Raw genomic sequence first — 18,047 nt, 5'->3', positions numbered from 1 at the left:
ATTGTAATCTCTCTAAAGAAGGAAAAGTTTAGGGTATGTGTGGATTTTTAAAAGTTGAATGCTATGACTAAGAAGGATCATTACCCTATTCCTATTAGCAAGATCAAATTCTGATGAAGTGGCTGACAATGAGATCAAATTCTCATTGAAGTGGCTAGCATGAGTAATACAGTTTTAGAGATGGGTATAGTGGGTATAATCAAATAATCATTGTAGAGCTAGATCAATTAAAGATAACCTTCACTACTTTTGCCTATCACATAATGCCTTTTGGTTTACGTAATACTCCTGCTACATTTTAAATATTCATGAACAAGGCTTTTGAGCTTTTTATTAGTCATTCTGTGAGGGTATTCCTTGATTATTTTTGTGTGTATGGGAAGAGAATTAATCACTTTACACAAGTTAAAAAAGTGTTTAAAAGGATTGAAAAGCACATGCTTCATTGAATCCAGCAAAATACAAGTGTGGATACACTTAAGGTGTTCTACTTGGTCATGTTGTCTCAAATGAAGGGATTGCTATGGATCTAGATAAAGTTTCTAAGATCTTGGACTTGCCTTTTCCTACTTCAAAGATAAAGTTAAGGTCTTTTCTAGGGCATGTGGGATATTATAGAATGTTTATTCAAGGGTTTATTTAGCAAGTTGCTAAAGCTGATGAGCATGCATATGATACATCTGAGAAGCTGAAGGTGGCACTTAACTACCACACTTGTTTTGAGTTCACCTAACTCTCGGAGAGAGTTTTTGACATACACAAATGTCTCTTGTAGGCTGTTTGGGAATACTTTGAGCCAAAAGGATGAACAAGGGCATGATCATCCTAGTTGGTAGCCCATAGTTGCAAAAAGGAACTACTCTATCACTAAAAGAGAAGCTCTTGCTATTATATTTGCTATGAAGAAGTTTCACCGTTACCTTTTGGGAAACAAGTTCATTGTCATCGCTCGTCATAGAGCTTTAAGGTTCATTTTGAATGAGCCTAATCCAACTGGTCGCATTGCAAGGTGGGTTATTCTTTTACAAGAATATGAGTTTGAGGTTCTGGATAGGACACGGTCTAAGCATATCAATGCACATGCTTTATCTCGAGCTTATTATGATGCAAGGGATAAATCAGAGGATGATGATTTTTTTGATGCTAATCTCATGGCCATAGATGTTATTCTAGGGTTTTCAAGAAATTTGGGATTATCTTACAAAGGGAAACTTTCCTAGTGGTGCAAATAAGAAGAAGAAGCAAAGCATTGTACATAGAAGATGACCTTATACAGTAATTGAAAATAATCTTTATTTCCAATGTGGTGGTGAGATTTTTTGTAAGGTGGTTTCCCATACAGATGGAAAAAAGCTTCTTGAGGAGTTTCATGAAGGAATATGTGGAGGTCATTATGCCAGCAAGGCTACTACTCACAAAATCCTTATTGCTCTGTAGGGTATTATTAGCCTTCTCTTTTTAAGGATGCTTTTATCTTTTGTCATACTTGTGATATTTGTCACTACACAAGGACCACTTCATCCTATTCCTCCTCTTAGTCCTTTTGAAAAATGGGAGATAGACATTGTTGTGCCACTCACCTAGGAGGAATCAATTTATTGTGGAGGCATGTGGAAGTATGCATAAGAGAGAAGAATCCTTCTAAAAGTCATATGTGGACTAAGAGAGAAGAATCCTTCTAAAAGTCATATGTAGACTAAGGAGACTTTGGACATGTATACTTGAGGGGCCTTTGTGTGGGCTCAAGGTGGGGTTAAGCATATCTTCCAAGTCAACAAATATTTGATTAAATAGTTCAAGGAGACATGTCAAAAGTAGCCACCAAGAAGGACATGTGATAGTGACATTTGTGCTTAGGTAATCCAAATTGAATGATTCTCCTATATCTTAATGTAATTTTTGAGAAGAGGGTGAGAAATTTCCTACATAAGGAGCCCTCTTGCTCACTTGTAAGGCATATTGGATATGCTGTGACATATAGTAGCATATTAGCATATTGAGCCATAGAGTTTCCCTATATGTTAGGGCTACCCTCACTCTTGTAAATTACTGCTTTCCTACTTGATATGTGGTAGTAATGGAATTCTAGTTTCCTGGTCTTGATAGTGATGTTCTAATTTACTAAGATTGTCTACATATATATGCTAAGTAACTCATGCGTGTGTTTGTGTTCTCTCTTATTGTGTCTCTATCTCCTTATTACCTCTTCTAGCATGCATCTAATTGAGTCTTGTTCCTGACTTCTCATTGTATAACAATTTATACACCCAACAAGGTCACAAATGAGGAGCCCTAGCATTTAGATTGGTGGGAGTGTACAATTCCACCTAGCTCCCCTTTGATGGTGGTGGTCGTTCCAACTAGACTAGTGGTTCCCCATTCAATAGTTCCAACTAGAGTGGGATTACTAAATGAGGTAATATCCTAGCTATTAATGGATGTAAGGTACTATCTAGTGATTGATGATAATATAAGACCTCAGTTTCTTTATATTTATCATCTAGTTCTTGATGATAAATATAAGACCTCGGTGTCTTTTAGTATTTTCATCATCATCTTCATCCAAGTTTAGGCTTGTGTCCATAAACAAGATCCATGTAGTAGCTAGTGTCAGAGCCTCTTTAGTTGTATCAGTTTGATTTCCTTGCTCACCCTCCAAGTCCTCACACTTTGAGTCTCGATTAGGCTGATGTGATTTCTTGACATTGTTAACTGCATGACATTCCTCGTAGAATAGGTTGTGATGTCTCAGCTAGATTGATGCGATGTCTCGACATTGTTAATTGCACCTTCCTCATAGAGTTGGTTATAATGTCCTCTTGGTTGGACATATATGATGTCTCGACATTATTAATTGCATGTTCCTCATAGAGTTGGTTATAATGTCCTCTTGGTTGGACAGATATGATGTCTCGACATTATTAATTGCACGTTCCTCATAGAGCAGGTTGTAATATACAAACCCACTCTGAATGAAGGTGCCTAGGGGATAAATTCTCAACCTTCCCCATTTGTAATATGTCATAACTCTTGGATGCTCTTAGCATTCTGATGCGGTGCTGACTAGCATCTCCTACATATCAACTAAGAAATATGTAGCCACATTAATCTTAATACCCTTAAATCCTATAGTTACCAGAGATATAGTTTGATATATATACTACATCAACATAAATGAGTTGTAACTAGTAGTCAAATACTTAGCAAAATTATAGGTAAAAACTTGACCATAGGGATGTACCTCCCCTAATCAAATGATCATCTAGAAACGTATGCGTGAAGCATATTCTCTAAAATTTGATTCGAGGAGAGTTCCTCTGATCATCAAACTAAGGATTTGACTGAGGATGATCAGAGGAACTCTTACCCAATGTAGTTTCCACTTTTTAGAAAACTAGTTGCCAAAAGTGTCCCTGAAAACTTTAAGTCCATGTTAATCACTATCTTACAAGGCAGACCATGTTGCTCATTATGTTACAAGGTAGACTATACAATCTCAAAAGCTGCTCAGCAAAGTGTTATGCCAATTCAATTGCTTTCACAGTCGTCCTTGTGGGTAAGAATCGTCCTTGTGTGTAATAATCTTTCCATCGTCGCGTCAGCACTACTAAGATAGCATCATGCCCTTTGTTGGTATATGACAACAATAAATCTATATACAATACCACTTTCATCCTTAGGGTTGATACACTTGGAATTCAAGAGTCAATTTCTTTTATTGGTTTATTCACCAGAGAAGATAGCCTTGCCATGGCTCTAAGCAATTCTTTAACTAGAAAGAAAAACCTTTTAAAAAAATCCACACTTGCAAAAATTTGTTGAAGCTGAAGCTCCTCATTTGTCCTAACCTGTGCACCTCTCTCCTCTCCACCTGTGCATCTCTCTGCTTTGGTGGCTTTCTTCTCCTCTTACCTTGCCACTCTTCCCCTTCTCCTTTTTTCCCATCATTCCCCCTCTTTTTAGCGTATTTCCCTCTTGCCCAACATTCACCCCTTTGTTGGTATCTCCTTCTACTTGCAGTACCCTACTATGTGCATTTCCCTTCTGTCTGCCATACCCCTCTATGTGCATTTCCCTTCTGCCTGCGATACCCCTCTATGTGCGTTTCCACTTGGTTCTTAGGATATAGGCTCCACATGGAACCACCCCTTTTCTCTAGATTGGAGTATGGTATGCCCAAGTTTCTAGTTGGTTCTTCTCAAGATATAAGATCTGCATAGACCATCCCATTTCTCCAACTCTCTCATGAGACACCAATCGGGTTATTTGGTTAGATCTTCTCAGCCTTTACACCCATTGCATATGGATCCTTTAGAGCTCCCACTGAAGACGGTCTTCTATAGAAGTCACTTCATGGGGCTCGAGGATGGATTCATCCAACATTTGGGCTACCTATCCTGAGTGTGTTCACATGTCCCATGCCACATGCAGATTACGGTTGGCCAGATACAGGTTTCATCCCACCACCTTAAAGTGGAGACAAGGAGAGCTAAGCACATCTTTAGAGCCAAGTGGGGAGCTCATATGAAGACCTAAGGAGGAGGGGATCTACTAATTATGCCACATAGAGGTTGAGATAGAGGAGCATTACAACCGCTACCAAGTATACTAGGAAAGAGTTTAAGGGAGAGAGGGTGAGAGGTTGGCAATTATGTTTTAGAGGGGAGTGTAAAGAGTTTGAGGGAGAGAGGGTGGTGATTTTGTTTAAGACAGGAGACGGGAGTGGAGGGTTTGAGAGGTGAGAGGGGTGTAAGAGGGTGACAGGGGTGCAAGAGAGTGAGAGGAGGGTTTGAGATAATGATAGGGAGGCGATTAGAAGGGGGGCGAGAATAGCCTTTGAGAGGGTGAGAGGGGAGCGGTGAGTTTGCTAGGGTGCTTGTAAGGTTAAGAAAGCGTGGGGGAGAGAGCTAGTAGGCATTTAAATAGCGCCTGCCACCATGGTAGGTGCCACGTGTTGCATGTGCAACACACGGTGGTAGATGCCACATGTGTTGCATGCGCAACACACGTTGCATCGCCACATGTGTTGCATGCACACGTGTATTGCTGAAATATGGGCAATACACATGTGGGATGGGCATGGTGCTGCCACATGTGTAGCCTGCACACACAAGCAGGTCACATGGCAATGCCACGTCAATGGGCCTCTCCATGTTAAATGATACATTTCCCCTCACACACACACACACACACACACATTTACCCCCCCATTCCCCCCCCTCTCTATCTCTCTCTCTCTCTCTCTCTCTCACACACACACACGATAGATGTGTGTGTGTGTGTGTGTGTGTACATGAAGGTATAAATGTGTACGCACCTACACACATGTATGAAGGTATATACACCCACACACATCACGATTAGCACATGTGCAAGTGTTGTGTGTGCACGTACATACACACATGTATAAAGGTTGTATAGAGATATAATCCTCATGGCTACAGGTGATGGTACACATCATCCTCGTGGCATTACCGATAATATTATTCTACTTAGAAGTGCCCTAAAAGGAAACATAACGGTGGAAAAACTCTCTTCCTCCCGCTTGATGGAGGGAGGGAGGGAATCTTATTAGAATATGCTCGCTTAATTCCAAAAAGTGCTCGCTAGAAAATGCTCGCCAAAAAAAAATTCCCCGTTAGAAAGGAGTCAAAAGAATTCTTTTTATTTATTTATTTATTTTTAAGCCTAATCCCTACTAATGAGCTAAGCAATCAAATGATGAGTTACTATTGTTAACTAACACATCAACAAAAATAACTCACAGAAAAATTCTCCAAACAGGGTTCCAATCACAATCTTTAACACATAAGAGAAATTCTAAATTTATACTAAGCACACTCAGGACATCACACAGTGGCTCTAAATAATTACGCATGAACAAGACTAGTAGAGGTAATCAACGTGAATCTAGTCATACAAAAGTCTAAATAAAACCCTCATTATAACCTGGGTTAGTTGCCTAACATGAAATCTGTATTCACAAAATTAATTTATTTCAACCCACACCACGAGTTAATACTGTTAAGAAACCAGGGAGGGGTAAGGGTCACCTTACACTGACATCCATCACATATTTCTTTAGGGCCCCCAAGTGATTGTGAGAGATGCTCCTTAGCCCACATGACATCAAATGACACAATGAGATCTTGGATAAGGCACCAAAGACCACACCAAGATTCTTTGTACACATGGAGTCACCAGAGACCATGGACAATCCCTTTAATAGATCCAAATGCCCTTGCTTTCGTCCTTCCTCTTGTCAGCTCTAGGTTAAGGAGATTCTTCAACATCATAGAGCAACACTTCCCTAGGGGCACCTCTGTAGGTGATGGATAGTACCTCCTTGTATGATGTCGTTTTGAGGAAGACGACCCATGAATCCTAGGATATATCTAGATCCTTTGGGTTTGTTGTAGAGGTTAGTACTCTCTCTCTCTCTCTCTCTCTCTCTCTCTCTCTCTCTCTCTCTCTCACCATAACGAAGGTAGGCCATTTCCAAGAAATTCTTTTCTTTTTGTTGGTTTGCCTTTGCAGAAGGTAGATTACAATAATGCTTAAACTTCATAAAACTAGAAGGAAAGTAATAGTATGCCCCCACTCTCCCTCTCTCTCTCATGCCTCTTCAAGAGAAATTCTTCTTTAAAATTTGAGTTTATTAATCCTAAAATCCTAACCTTACTTTAACCCCCCACTTTCCTTACACTCCATAAAACCCCTAGTGACCCTACCTACTACCCTCACTCACAATCTTCTTGCGACCGCCATATAGGGTAAAGGGGCCGATAAGCCTCCAAGTAGTACTGAATCCCTTGCACCCCCACCCCCTTCGAAATTAAGTGCACTTGCAAGGAAGAAAGTGATAAATTCTTGCGAGACCACCATATAAGGTAAAGGGGCCGATAAGCCTCCGAGTAGTACCGAATCCCTTGCACCCCCACCCCCTCCCAAATTAAGTGGAAGAAAGTGATAAATTGTTAAAGTGGCAAACATCTATTAGCATGAGTCTAAAATTAATACCCAGATTTGCATTACAAAGACGAAAACATTCTCAAATGGGAAAATGAATTAAGAAAAAGCAGTTTCTGAAGAGCTTCTTAGTGTTTTTTTTTTGGTTGGCATAGTACCAACCCCTTTACTTTGACGTGATAAGAAGGCTATTTCCAAGCTTTTATAAGCTTGATTTCAATAGTGTTTATACAATTCATAAAAATGATCATTAGTGTTTTTGGCTAGACATGATGATGATGATGGTCACTACTACTTACATGTAGAATAAAGAGTGCAAATTTTTTAACATGTTTAGATATGGTAGAAAATAAAGGTGCAAGTTTTTTTCCATGTCTAATAATAATAATTTTTATTCACACCCTATAATAAGTTGCTGCAAATGTGAACAATTACTCAATGAGAACAGCTCAAAAGATGAGAGTGGAACCTACCAAACTAGAACTCAAAGAGCACCATAACATATTCCCTATTTAGCTTGCTGTGTAAAATGTCCGGCAACAGATTACAAAGATGTCTTGATAGAAATAAGCAAAAAATAATTTTATGCCTTGATAAAAATAAGGTAAAAATAGAAAAACTGTAAAAATCAACTACTTGAAATTTCTCTTTTTTCCCCTTTTTTCCTCCCCCCCATCCCCAATTCTATCCCCCTTTCCTCTCTGTTTTTCTCTTATTTTTGAACATCAACTCCAAATTTCATTTTTCATATTGTTGAAAAAATAAATTTAAATAATATATAATATTTAAAATTAAATTTTTGCATGGTATATTTTTAAATGATATAAATTAGATGATGTATAATATAACATTGTTATTATTTTACAATCAATTTTTTAAATAAATCACTATGATAATAATAATTTTCTTTTCCAGTCCAAAAATAGCTCATTGAAATAGTATGTCTCATATTAATTGAAATTTGAAAAATCAATATTATCATTGTACAAAAGAGTTGAATTATTTTTAAATTTATATATTTTTTAAAAGCATTGATGAATTACAAATATTGTGATCCCTGAGACACACCCTTGTAGATTCTCTTGTATTACAATTATGTAAAATTATTCTCTTGAAGGATATTTTAATGATGATTATTTTAAGAGTGATATCATATATTTTACACAGGTAGGCCCTTCAACTGTTTTTCAAAGAATAACAGGGACGAGTAAGTTCAAAAAACCAGTATCTCCCTCCGCCGCTCTGTGTGTCTGTGTGTTTCTAGCCAACAAAGGCAGGCGGGTCACAGTGCAAAGGGTAGTCATTTTGTGGAATTCAAGAAGGCAGATATGCGGTTGTAATTGGGAGACACCGAGCAGTCTGTCGCGACCAGAGAAGATGCAGAGATTGCTCGTTTCATTATCATAAGACATGGACCAGCAGGACTATGGGGAGGATCCTCCTATCAAACTTGAAGAGGTTAGTTGTTGCATATCTAAACTTGCCAAGATACATGCCTTTTTTTTTCTGAGATATATCATATACCTTGCCAACAGCGCATGGCAACTCCAGTCCATCTACAAGCCTGTGGACATTGAAAGATTTGGAAGTACTCTGTCAAGAACAAGCTGAAGCCTCATGCTAACTGCCTTCGCTAAAATTTTGTAAGCAGAACCAAGCAAAGTAATGGGCCTCCACTGTCACAGAATGGTTTCCTCCAAGGAAGGAGTATCTTTGATAACATCTTTTCATTCTAGGAAGCTGTGGAGTGGGCTACATCCAGCCAGACAGAGTGGATTGGGATTTCTTGGAAGGCATGATGGCACGGATGGGTTTCTCCCAGGAGTGGATCATAGGGGTCTCATGTATGTATAGGGAGGCCCACAACACAATTTTTAGCCTGTAGGGGGCGTGGTGAGTGCTTTCAGATCTCCCGCTCCGTGAGGCAAGGATGCCCCTTAGCTCCACTACTCTACCTTTTAGTAGCAGAGGCTATGAGTAGGTTTCTCATAGCTACCCTAGGGGTCTTGGGCCTCAGGCTGCCTCTTTGCACACAGGAGGAGTTTTTGGACTTTGAGTTAGTAGATGATACTGCTTTGTTTTTGGAGGCTTCAGAGTCTTGCCTCTATGCTTTCTACAATGCTTCGGAGATGTTTTGTTTGGCAGCCGACGCCTCCATTAATTGGCACTAATCAATAGGATTTTGGATTAGTGACTTTGCGCAAACAGATTGGGGTTTGGATGTGGGGTTTACCTGGATTGAGAGAGGATGCACTACCAAATATCTTGGCTGTCAAGTTGGCATTGACATCTCGCCTGCACAATAGTTCGCTCCTATGCTCATGAGCATTAAAAGTAAACTTCAGCATTGGAGTAGCAGGAAGCTTGATTTGGCCTCTAGAGCCTTGGTTAGCTGAGCCTTGGTAGCTAACCAAGTGCTGTTGGCGATTGCTTGGTTTGTCATGTTGTGCTAATAAGGAATGCATTGGTCAACTTCGACGGCGGCTTATTCGGAACTTCCTTTGGTCAGGGTTAGATGGTCTTGCACACACCAGGGCAAGAGTGGCTTGGAATACCATTATTATGCCTAAGTGAGACGGAGGATTGAACATCATTGACCCGGAGGTGCAGTGTAAGGCTCTACTTTGCAAGCTAGTAGTCAAAGGAGTTCTTCTCGCCTTGGAAGGACTTTCTTATGCTGCAGATTACGAGGTGCATTCCGATTAGGGGAGGTGATTGGATTTATAGCCCACGTTTTATCTTCTCGGATGTAGAGCACCGACCTCCTTCTTCGCCCTTGGTGAGATCTCTTCTTCGAGCCTAGAATTGCATGAGGAGTTTCTTGGTTTATATTCCTCCACGGTCAATTGAGGAGGCTAACAAGCAACCCATTGTGTGGAATGGCTTGATCTTGGATGAATTTGGTAGACCTCTTGGAGCAGCCACGCATATCCAGTGGGTTGCCTCGGTGACTCTTTTCCCCTCAGTGTTGGATTGAAAAAGACTCTATGAGTCTCATGGAGGATGAAAGAATGCTTTGCACCCAACACTTAAAGAGGCATTAGTCAGAGGATTATCCAGGTGAATGCAACCATACCTAACCATTGGATCACAGGGAACTTTGTGGAAGGGCCTTATCACTTATGGTTTGGGGTATTCTAAGGAACAAGGGTATCTATTCAGGTCATGTGCCTCCCCACTTTGGGTGAGGATGATGTACTGGTCTTCTACTCCATTCAGGATAGATGGCTCTTGGAGCGAAGTGTTGAGTATAATATCATTGAGGGTTTGGTGGTCCAGCCGGTGAGAGTGGTGGTCAGGGCGGTAGGAAAGCACATTTATATTGATCCATCTCAAGGGATGATTACGGACTCTTGGTGCCTCTGGTTATATGATGGGTGTCCTATCAGATACTTGCACTGGCACCCCGGTGAGTGGGAGTGAAGGGATGCTTTTAACTCCATGAAAGCATTCCCTTCTTCAGTTACAGTGTGCGGAACGCCAGACACTTGGTTTTGGGACAAATCCAAAGAGTCCATACTTCTAGACCGCATTGGGAGGTTTATGGAATCACCCTTGACATTCAGGGAGCTTTTCGACGGAGGTTGTGGCACTCGTATAGGGAAACGAAGCTTTTCTCTTTTATTTGGCTTTCTCTACATGATGGACTTGCCACCAACCAATGGCGATCAGTCATTGGCGCTAGCCTCGCCTGTCCTAGATGTGCAGGAGCTTCAGAGACAATTTACCATTGCTTATGGGAGTGCAGGGAGGCACATAGGGTCTGGATTGCAATAGCACACCTTTTTGGAAGGATGAGGAGAAACGCCTACATTTGTTTTGGTACTATTGTTTGGTTGACATAGTCGGTTCGCAAATCAGGTGTGAAGGGAACGAAAGAGATATGATCATACGGGTTACCCAGGGAGTGGGTCGTTGGTGTCTTCTGCAAGACATGCCAAAGTCAGGCTACGTACCTCCAAAATAGGGGTTGGACATTGCATGGGAGATTATTGCTAGCATCACAGCGTGGCACATCTGGAAGGCTAGATGCACTGAGGCCATGGAGGGCACTTTGATTTATGATACCTAGTGCATTTGCAGGATCTGGTGTGATATTATCCACACGCTCATGGCCACTTGGACCAGGATTCAGGGATCTTTGAGGGCTGCAGAGGGGGAATGTGGCCAATTTATGAGAGAATGGAATCATGGCATTTTTTTAACTCGATCTCATATGGGGCCTTGTTGGCAGCACAAGGCATCCGATTGGTTGAGATTTCTCCCTTGCTTGGTCTGAAATCTCCCTTTTTTGTAAATTTATTTCATCCTTACTACAAGTCTCTTTTCCGGAAAAAGAAGAAGATTTGGAAGTACCCAAGCTCATAATAATTTGGGGATAGAGCTGAACACCGTCATAGCCTTAAACTAGTGTAGAGCTTGTCCCCACGCCCCCTCTTCGCTAGTGACTGTAGCTTATGTAGAAGTCTGCAAACAGAGTCCCCATAGCCATGCACTACTCCCAAAAATGCTGCACAATCTTACTCACAGGAGGAAGAGAGGAGAATGTGGATGCAGCTCCTGGGTACCCTCCACAGTTGCTTCACTTCTGTGGCTGATAGGAGCTGCCTTGAGTCGTCGGTCATCACCACCATGCAGCCCTGCATTTCCAGACAGTGACTATTTTTTAACAACGGAAACTTACTGCTTAAAAAAATAGGTGTGGCCTTTCAACTCTTTTCGTGTGACCAAGAGTAGCACATCGGGGTGAGGTATGGGGACACAAAATCATTAGAAGGGGGGCTTCTTCAAGGCGCCATCAGGAAGATGCTTTGGTGTTGGAAGAAGCCCTATGGGGGCAGGCTCTTAGAGTCTTCATGCACTTAGGAATCTTCTTTGTGTTCTGACATCATGATGTTGTAATGATACCCAAGATAAACACCCTGACATCATGATGTTCTAGAGCTTCTAGAGAGCTCTCGCTCAATTCTTTTCCTTGCATCATTACTAGGTCCACATTCAGCACATTCCTCATAAAGATGGTATAATGAGGGATGCAAGCTTAAACATCAGCTGAAGCAAGAAAGAGAAAAAGGTTTTTCTCATCTAGCAAAAAAGGTTTAGTCTATTCCATAAGAGTGGTGTGTTGCTGTCAAAGTTGGCTCCACCTTATTATTAGTGTATCCTATTGTAAGTTCCCATAGACCACACCCAAGGATCATCTGACTTGGAACCGAAACTCTAACGAGGTTTCATAGACCCAACATTGTATGCATTGCATGATTGCGATAGATTGTGGTTAGCGACTCACCACACAACTGTAGAGTCCTCCGGACTCATCCCCAAGCTTGAGGTTTGATCGCCGTGAGCCTGCGTGATACCGATGGCCCCAACCTACGTCCCATACCACTATGCCGAGCCACCCACCTTGCAGCTCCATGGCCATGAGGTCTTACACGCCCATGGTAGCCCTCCTGTCCACACGTGGACACTTCACTAACTCATAAGTGCCCCCAAGGTCACTTATATAGCAATAACTTGGCTATTATTGGCTCTTGCTTTATGTATAAGCTTTTAGCGAATCTAGACCTCATCTTGCTAGTGCCCTTAGCCCACATGTGAACCCTCTAGGTCTCCACGCCCCAATTAAGCCCTGTGTGAAAATGGTATTTATCCAGCCCTAAAAAGGGAAATTTTTTGGATTTTATTAGGCTTTATTTCATGTTTTTGGGTCTTGCTGCTGGTTGACAGTCCGGGACCTGGCCGACCAGCAGCCCCCTTGATTATATATAGCATTGCCTCTTCATTATGCAGTTTATTTACACTGCATTTGCTTCATCATCCTCGTCTGCTGTCAATCCAGCATATCAACGTTTCATATTAGTTCATAGGCCAGCAACCCTCTTTGCTAAAGTAGAGCATATGAAACCGATCCCGTCAAGTGGGAAAGACTCCGTTGGACACCCACACGCTTAATAGCACAACTTTAAAACCACTTGGAGGAGAGGCCTGGCTGTAGTGTGGAGAGAAGATGGCGTGGAGGAGCAGCCGGCGGTATTCTTCTATTGATGGTGGCTGCTGTGTAGAGGAAGAGAAGGAGGAAGCGTGCAGAACCCACTGGTAATGGATGCCTACAGAGGAAAAGACAGCCGCCTGTAGGAATGCTTCCACCTGTAGGAGCAGTACGCTGAGGTTCTTGCAGGTTTGCTGTCGCCTGTAGGAGCAGAGATCAAAGCCCGTTGAAAGAGGGTACACAGCAGCCTGCGCAGCCACCTGAGGAACAGTAATTGGCCTGGCTGCAGCCGCATGGTGAATGCAGTCGATAGGGCAACCAGCCGCCTGGGAGAAGCAAACGTAGGAGGGATGTAGGGCAGCCAGCCGCCTGGGAGAGAACAAGCGCAGCCTGTTGTGTATGGAAAACAGTCGCCTGAGGGAGAGAAGGCGCAAGTTGGTGAATAATCGCTTGAAGGATGGAAGCGATCGATCATCTACGCTTGATGGAGGAAGCCTTTTTTTAATAAAATTTAAAGTGAAGTTTACGTTGGTGATTCCCACGTTTGCATGTGGGTGGGGAGTATGGGTAGGTAACCATGCCCACCCCCACACTCACTTAAGTGGGGCTCCCCACCTTGGCCCCTAAGTGGGTGCCCAAAGGGGGTGCCCACATTTAAGTGAATGTGAACACTTAACCTTATAAAATAAAAGGTTAGAATTTGAAACATTAAAACAACATGTGCGACATACTTACCACCTGTTCACATGCACCAAAACTCGTCAGAATATAGAGCAGACTTCACGACTCACTGGCAGGCGTCCCCGCTCAGTAAGTAACACGTCAAGCAGGCAAACACACAAATACATGTCATGTGAAAACAGTTTCAAGCATGCAAATCATGTGTGCATGTGCAAATAGTAACATGGACATATCTCCCGTTCATGGACCATATTTGTCGGCACAAAACTGGCACGACATAAAAACATAAAAACCTGGTCTTCCTATGGAGTGACAGTCCCATAGGTAAGACACAGTTCCAGGCACAAGTCTCCCTATGGTGTGACAGTCCCATAGGCAAAACACGGCACGAATACTGGCTCTGCCATGGCGTGACAATCCCATGGGTCGAACACAGTCCAGGTCATACACGGGTGGCACGAGTCTGGCTCCCGTCCATACGACACCATCCTGCTAACACCGGGTGGCACCAGTCTGGCTCCCGTCCATGTTAGCAAAATACTGGCCTCTTCACATGAGACACCGGCCTGGCCTCAAGTGAACGAGACGCAAAAACTGGAGATGGACCAAATGGTCGGCCAATTGGTGACATCCCCCCGGGCTTCTAAAGAGTTGACCTCAACTGAAAAGCCTCAAGATATGCCTGCAACAACTGTGGGTAATCTGCAAAATAATCCTCATTTACCCACTTGGCATCAATAGGCAAATAATTCTTAAACTTCACAAGATATCTCCTGGAAAGCTTTCCTGCAGGTAGCTTTCTCTCCTTGTGAAAAACAATCTGTTCTGGCTGGAGGATCTCCTCAAGCTCTTCAATCTCTAGCGGATCTTCTGTGACAGGCTCATCAGGATCTGGCCCCACATATTTCCGAAATAGACTCACATGAAAAGCATTGTGAATCTTCCAATGACTAGGTAAAGCAAGCCTGTAGGACACTTCATTGATCTTGTGAATCACCTTGAAGGGTCCATAATAGCGAGGAGAAAGCTTAGGATATGATCCTTCTCGTCCTGGCCTCTTCCAAAGCCTAGCCTTCTCAAATTTCAGCAATACCCAATCACCTTCTTTGACTTCCATGTCCCTTCTATGCTTGTCAGCAGCCATTTTATGCTTATCCTGAGATCTTGCAATGGCTGTCCACACTTGACCAAAGGCAACATCCAAGTCACGAACATATTCATCAGCTGCAAAAATCTCATCCTTAGTACGAAGGATGGGTGGCAAGATGACTTTGCCATAAATAATCTCAAACGGAGCCTTGCCCGTGGAAGCATGGATCGTATTGTTGTAGGCAAACTCAACATGGAAGATACTTCTCCCATGCAGTCTTTTGATCTGCCACATAACACTTCAATAAATCCAACACGGCTGAATTTGCAGCTTCGCTTTGGCCATCCGTTTGGGGATGATAAGCTGATGAAAACTCAAGCTTAGTACCCATATTATCAAATAAAGCCCTCCAAAATAGGCTTGTAGTCCTGGGATCTCTATCCCCAACAATGGATTTAGGCATACCATGATGCTTGAAAATATTAGCAAGAAAAAGCTTTACCATATGATCAGCTTTAATAGTTTTCTCGACGGGCAAGAAATGAGCTTGCTTGCTAAACTTGTCCACAATAGTCCAAATAGCATCATTCCCATGCTGGGATCTAGGCAAATCCATAATAAAATCCATCGTGATACTTTCCCAAGGTTGCGAGGGAATAGGCAATGGCTGAAGCAAACCTGGAGGCTTTTGCCTATCAAATTGCACCTTTTGGCAAGTAATACATGCACGCACATAAGCCTCAATGTCTTTACGCATGCTTGGCCAAAAGAAATACCTCTGAATCATGCGAGTAGTAGGTATAATACCTCTATGACAAGCATAAGGTGGAGCGTGACATTCGTCCATAACCTTTGGACGCAAATCCTTCACCACACATAGGCAATTATCCTTCATGAGATAACCCTCGTTGATAACATAAGAGGCATGTGAATGACCAGCCATCAAATCAGTCCATATATGGCAAAAATCAGCATCCAAATGATACAAATCTCTCATAGTAGATAGGTCTCCATGAGAGGCCACTGAGACTGCAGCAACATAAGGCCTCCTAGATAGTGCATCGGCCACTACATTTTTCTTTCCTGGAGTATGCACAATCTGAAAATGAAACATGGAAAGAAAGTTTGCCATTCTCATCTGCTTCTCTGAAAGCTTGGTTTGAGATAGAAAGTATCTCAAGCTTTGATGATCTGTCTTGACTACAAATTCAGCCCCAAGAAGGTAGTGTTTCCAAATCTTTAAGGCATGAATCACAGCCAAGAGCTCTTTCTCATAGATATCCATATGAAGCTCAGCATCATGCAAACGACGGCTCTCGTATGCAACTGCATGCCCTTCTTGATTTAGGACAGCTCCTATGCAATCACCACAAGCATCGCATTCAACCACGAATGACTTGTGCAAGTCAGGAACAATCAATACTGGACCACATACGATCGCATGCTTAAGTTGCAAGAAAGCATCCTGTTCCTTTGGAGTCCATTTGAAAGCAGTTTTCTTCTTCGTGAGATCATGTAGAGGAGTGGCAATCATAGCAAAATGCCTTATGAAACGCCTGTAGTACGAACATAATCCCAGAAAATTACGTACTTGATGTACGTTTTGCAATTCGGGCCAATTCCGAATAGTCTCTATCTTTGCAGGATCCATTGTAACTCCATCCTTGGATACAATATGTCCCAGATAATGAATCTCTGAAAGGAAAAACTCACTTTTCTTGGCATTGACGAAAAGTTTATGCTTCCGCAACTCTTCGAACACTGTGACCAAATGAGTTCTGTGTTCCTGCTCATTCTTGGAGAAAACCAAGATATCATCAAAGAAAACTCTTGTAAACTTGCGATGGGGTCGGAATATCCTATCCATCATACGATTAAAAGTAGCAGGAGCATTGGTAAGACCAAAAGGCATTACCAAGAATTCATATAATCCAAAGGCTGTCCTGAATGCAGTCTTATGGACATCTTGTGGCACCACTCGGATCTGGTGATAACCACTCTTCAAATCAAGTCTGCTAAAACAAGCTGAGCCATCAAGCTTATCCAAGATATCATCAATACGTGGAATTGGGAATCTGTTCTTGATGGTAAGCTTGTTCAAAGCTCTATAGTCCACACACATACGGAATGATCCGTCCTTCTTTTGAACAAGGAGCACAGGAGAGCAGTAAGGTGAGGAACTGGGCTGAACCAAACCTTTCTCTAAAAGCTCGTTTACCTGCTTCATGATTTCTTCTTGTTGTGCAGTACTCACTCGGTATGCGGGTTTGTTAGGTGGAGAACTACCTGGCACAAGATCTATGCGGTGATCTTCGGGCCTTTGGGGAGGTAATTCACCTGGCAACGAGTCAGCAAAATAGTCGTTGAATGCATTAAGAAAATTCAGCCTATCATTAGACATAGCATCCACATTTTGATGATTTGGCACAAGACTATCACGCACAAAAACCAAGTACGCTGAAAGACTCTTTTTCATTGCTTTATTAATTTGGATGTGTGATACAAGTGGGATGGAATCCCCTTCTTTGCCAGCATCAATAAAATGCATGCGGCCTTTATGCATAAAAGAAATCATATTTTTTTTTCGCTCGCTGAAGCTCCCCGCCTCACCCTGCTCTGCGCACCGTCGCTCCCCCCCCCTCCTCGCGCCTGTTTGCCTTCCGCCCCCCGCTTGCTTCCCTCTGCTCGCCGCTGCGCCCCCCCTCTCCTTCTTCGCTGCTGCGCCGCCCCCCCTCCTTCCTCGCCGCTGCCCCCCCTATTCGCCATTTCGCCACCCTCCCCCCGCTGCCGCCTGTTCGCCTCACCCCCCCGCTGCCGCCTGTTCCCCCCCGCTGCCGCCTGTTCGCCTTCCCCCCCCCGCTGTCGCCTGTTGCCATCCCCCCCCCCGCTGCCGCCTGGTCGCCCCCCCGCCTTTTCGCCTGCTCTCGCCGCCTCCTATCAGCAGCGCCCCGCCTCCCTCCTCCTCCTCGCGTTGTCGCCGCCCCCCCCCTCTGGGCCTTTCCTCTTTTCGCCGCCCCCCCCTTCCCTGCTTCTCACCCCTTGGGGGTTTTTGTGTTTTTTCCCTCTTCGTCTTCCATCCTTCCGCCTCTTGGTGTGCAGCCCGCTTCTTGCAGGTTTTCCGCTTTCGCCTCGCCTTCGCTTGAGCTTCAGACTCTGATGGAGACTCCTCCCGCCTCGTCTCAGAGGGACTCTTCCGCAGCCCCCTCGCCCGCCACCGAGGTCCTCCCCATCAGGCTTTCTCTTTCGCCGGAAGAGGAAGCGAGCCTCACCGCAGAGGTGGAACGCCTTCAGGCTCACTCCACCATCTGCCGTATA

General features: G+C 43.2%; 1 protein-coding gene across 2 annotated transcripts in view; it reads left to right on the top strand.

Annotated features, from left to right (window-relative positions):
- Positions 1-8,166: 8,166 nt before the first annotated feature.
- The window catches only part of LOC147629170 (choline transporter protein 1-like), a 130,632-nt gene continuing 120,751 nt past the window's right edge, over positions 8,167-18,047 (top strand). For both annotated transcript variants that reach the window (XM_086812425.1, XM_086812424.1), the window contains exon 1: positions 8,167-8,427. In XM_086812425.1, the coding sequence (XP_086668551.1) occupies positions 8,380-8,427 (48 nt within the window). In that variant the 5' untranslated portion in view covers positions 8,167-8,379. The remainder of the gene's footprint in view (positions 8,428-18,047) is intronic.

The sequence above is a fragment of the Cibotium barometz genome, chromosome 18, assembly GCF_041138505.1.
Source record: "Cibotium barometz isolate CiBa-2024 chromosome 18, ASM4113850v1, whole genome shotgun sequence".
NCBI lineage: Eukaryota > Viridiplantae > Streptophyta > Polypodiopsida > Cyatheales > Cibotiaceae > Cibotium > Cibotium barometz.
This window is presented reverse-complemented; position numbering and strand designations above follow the sequence as displayed.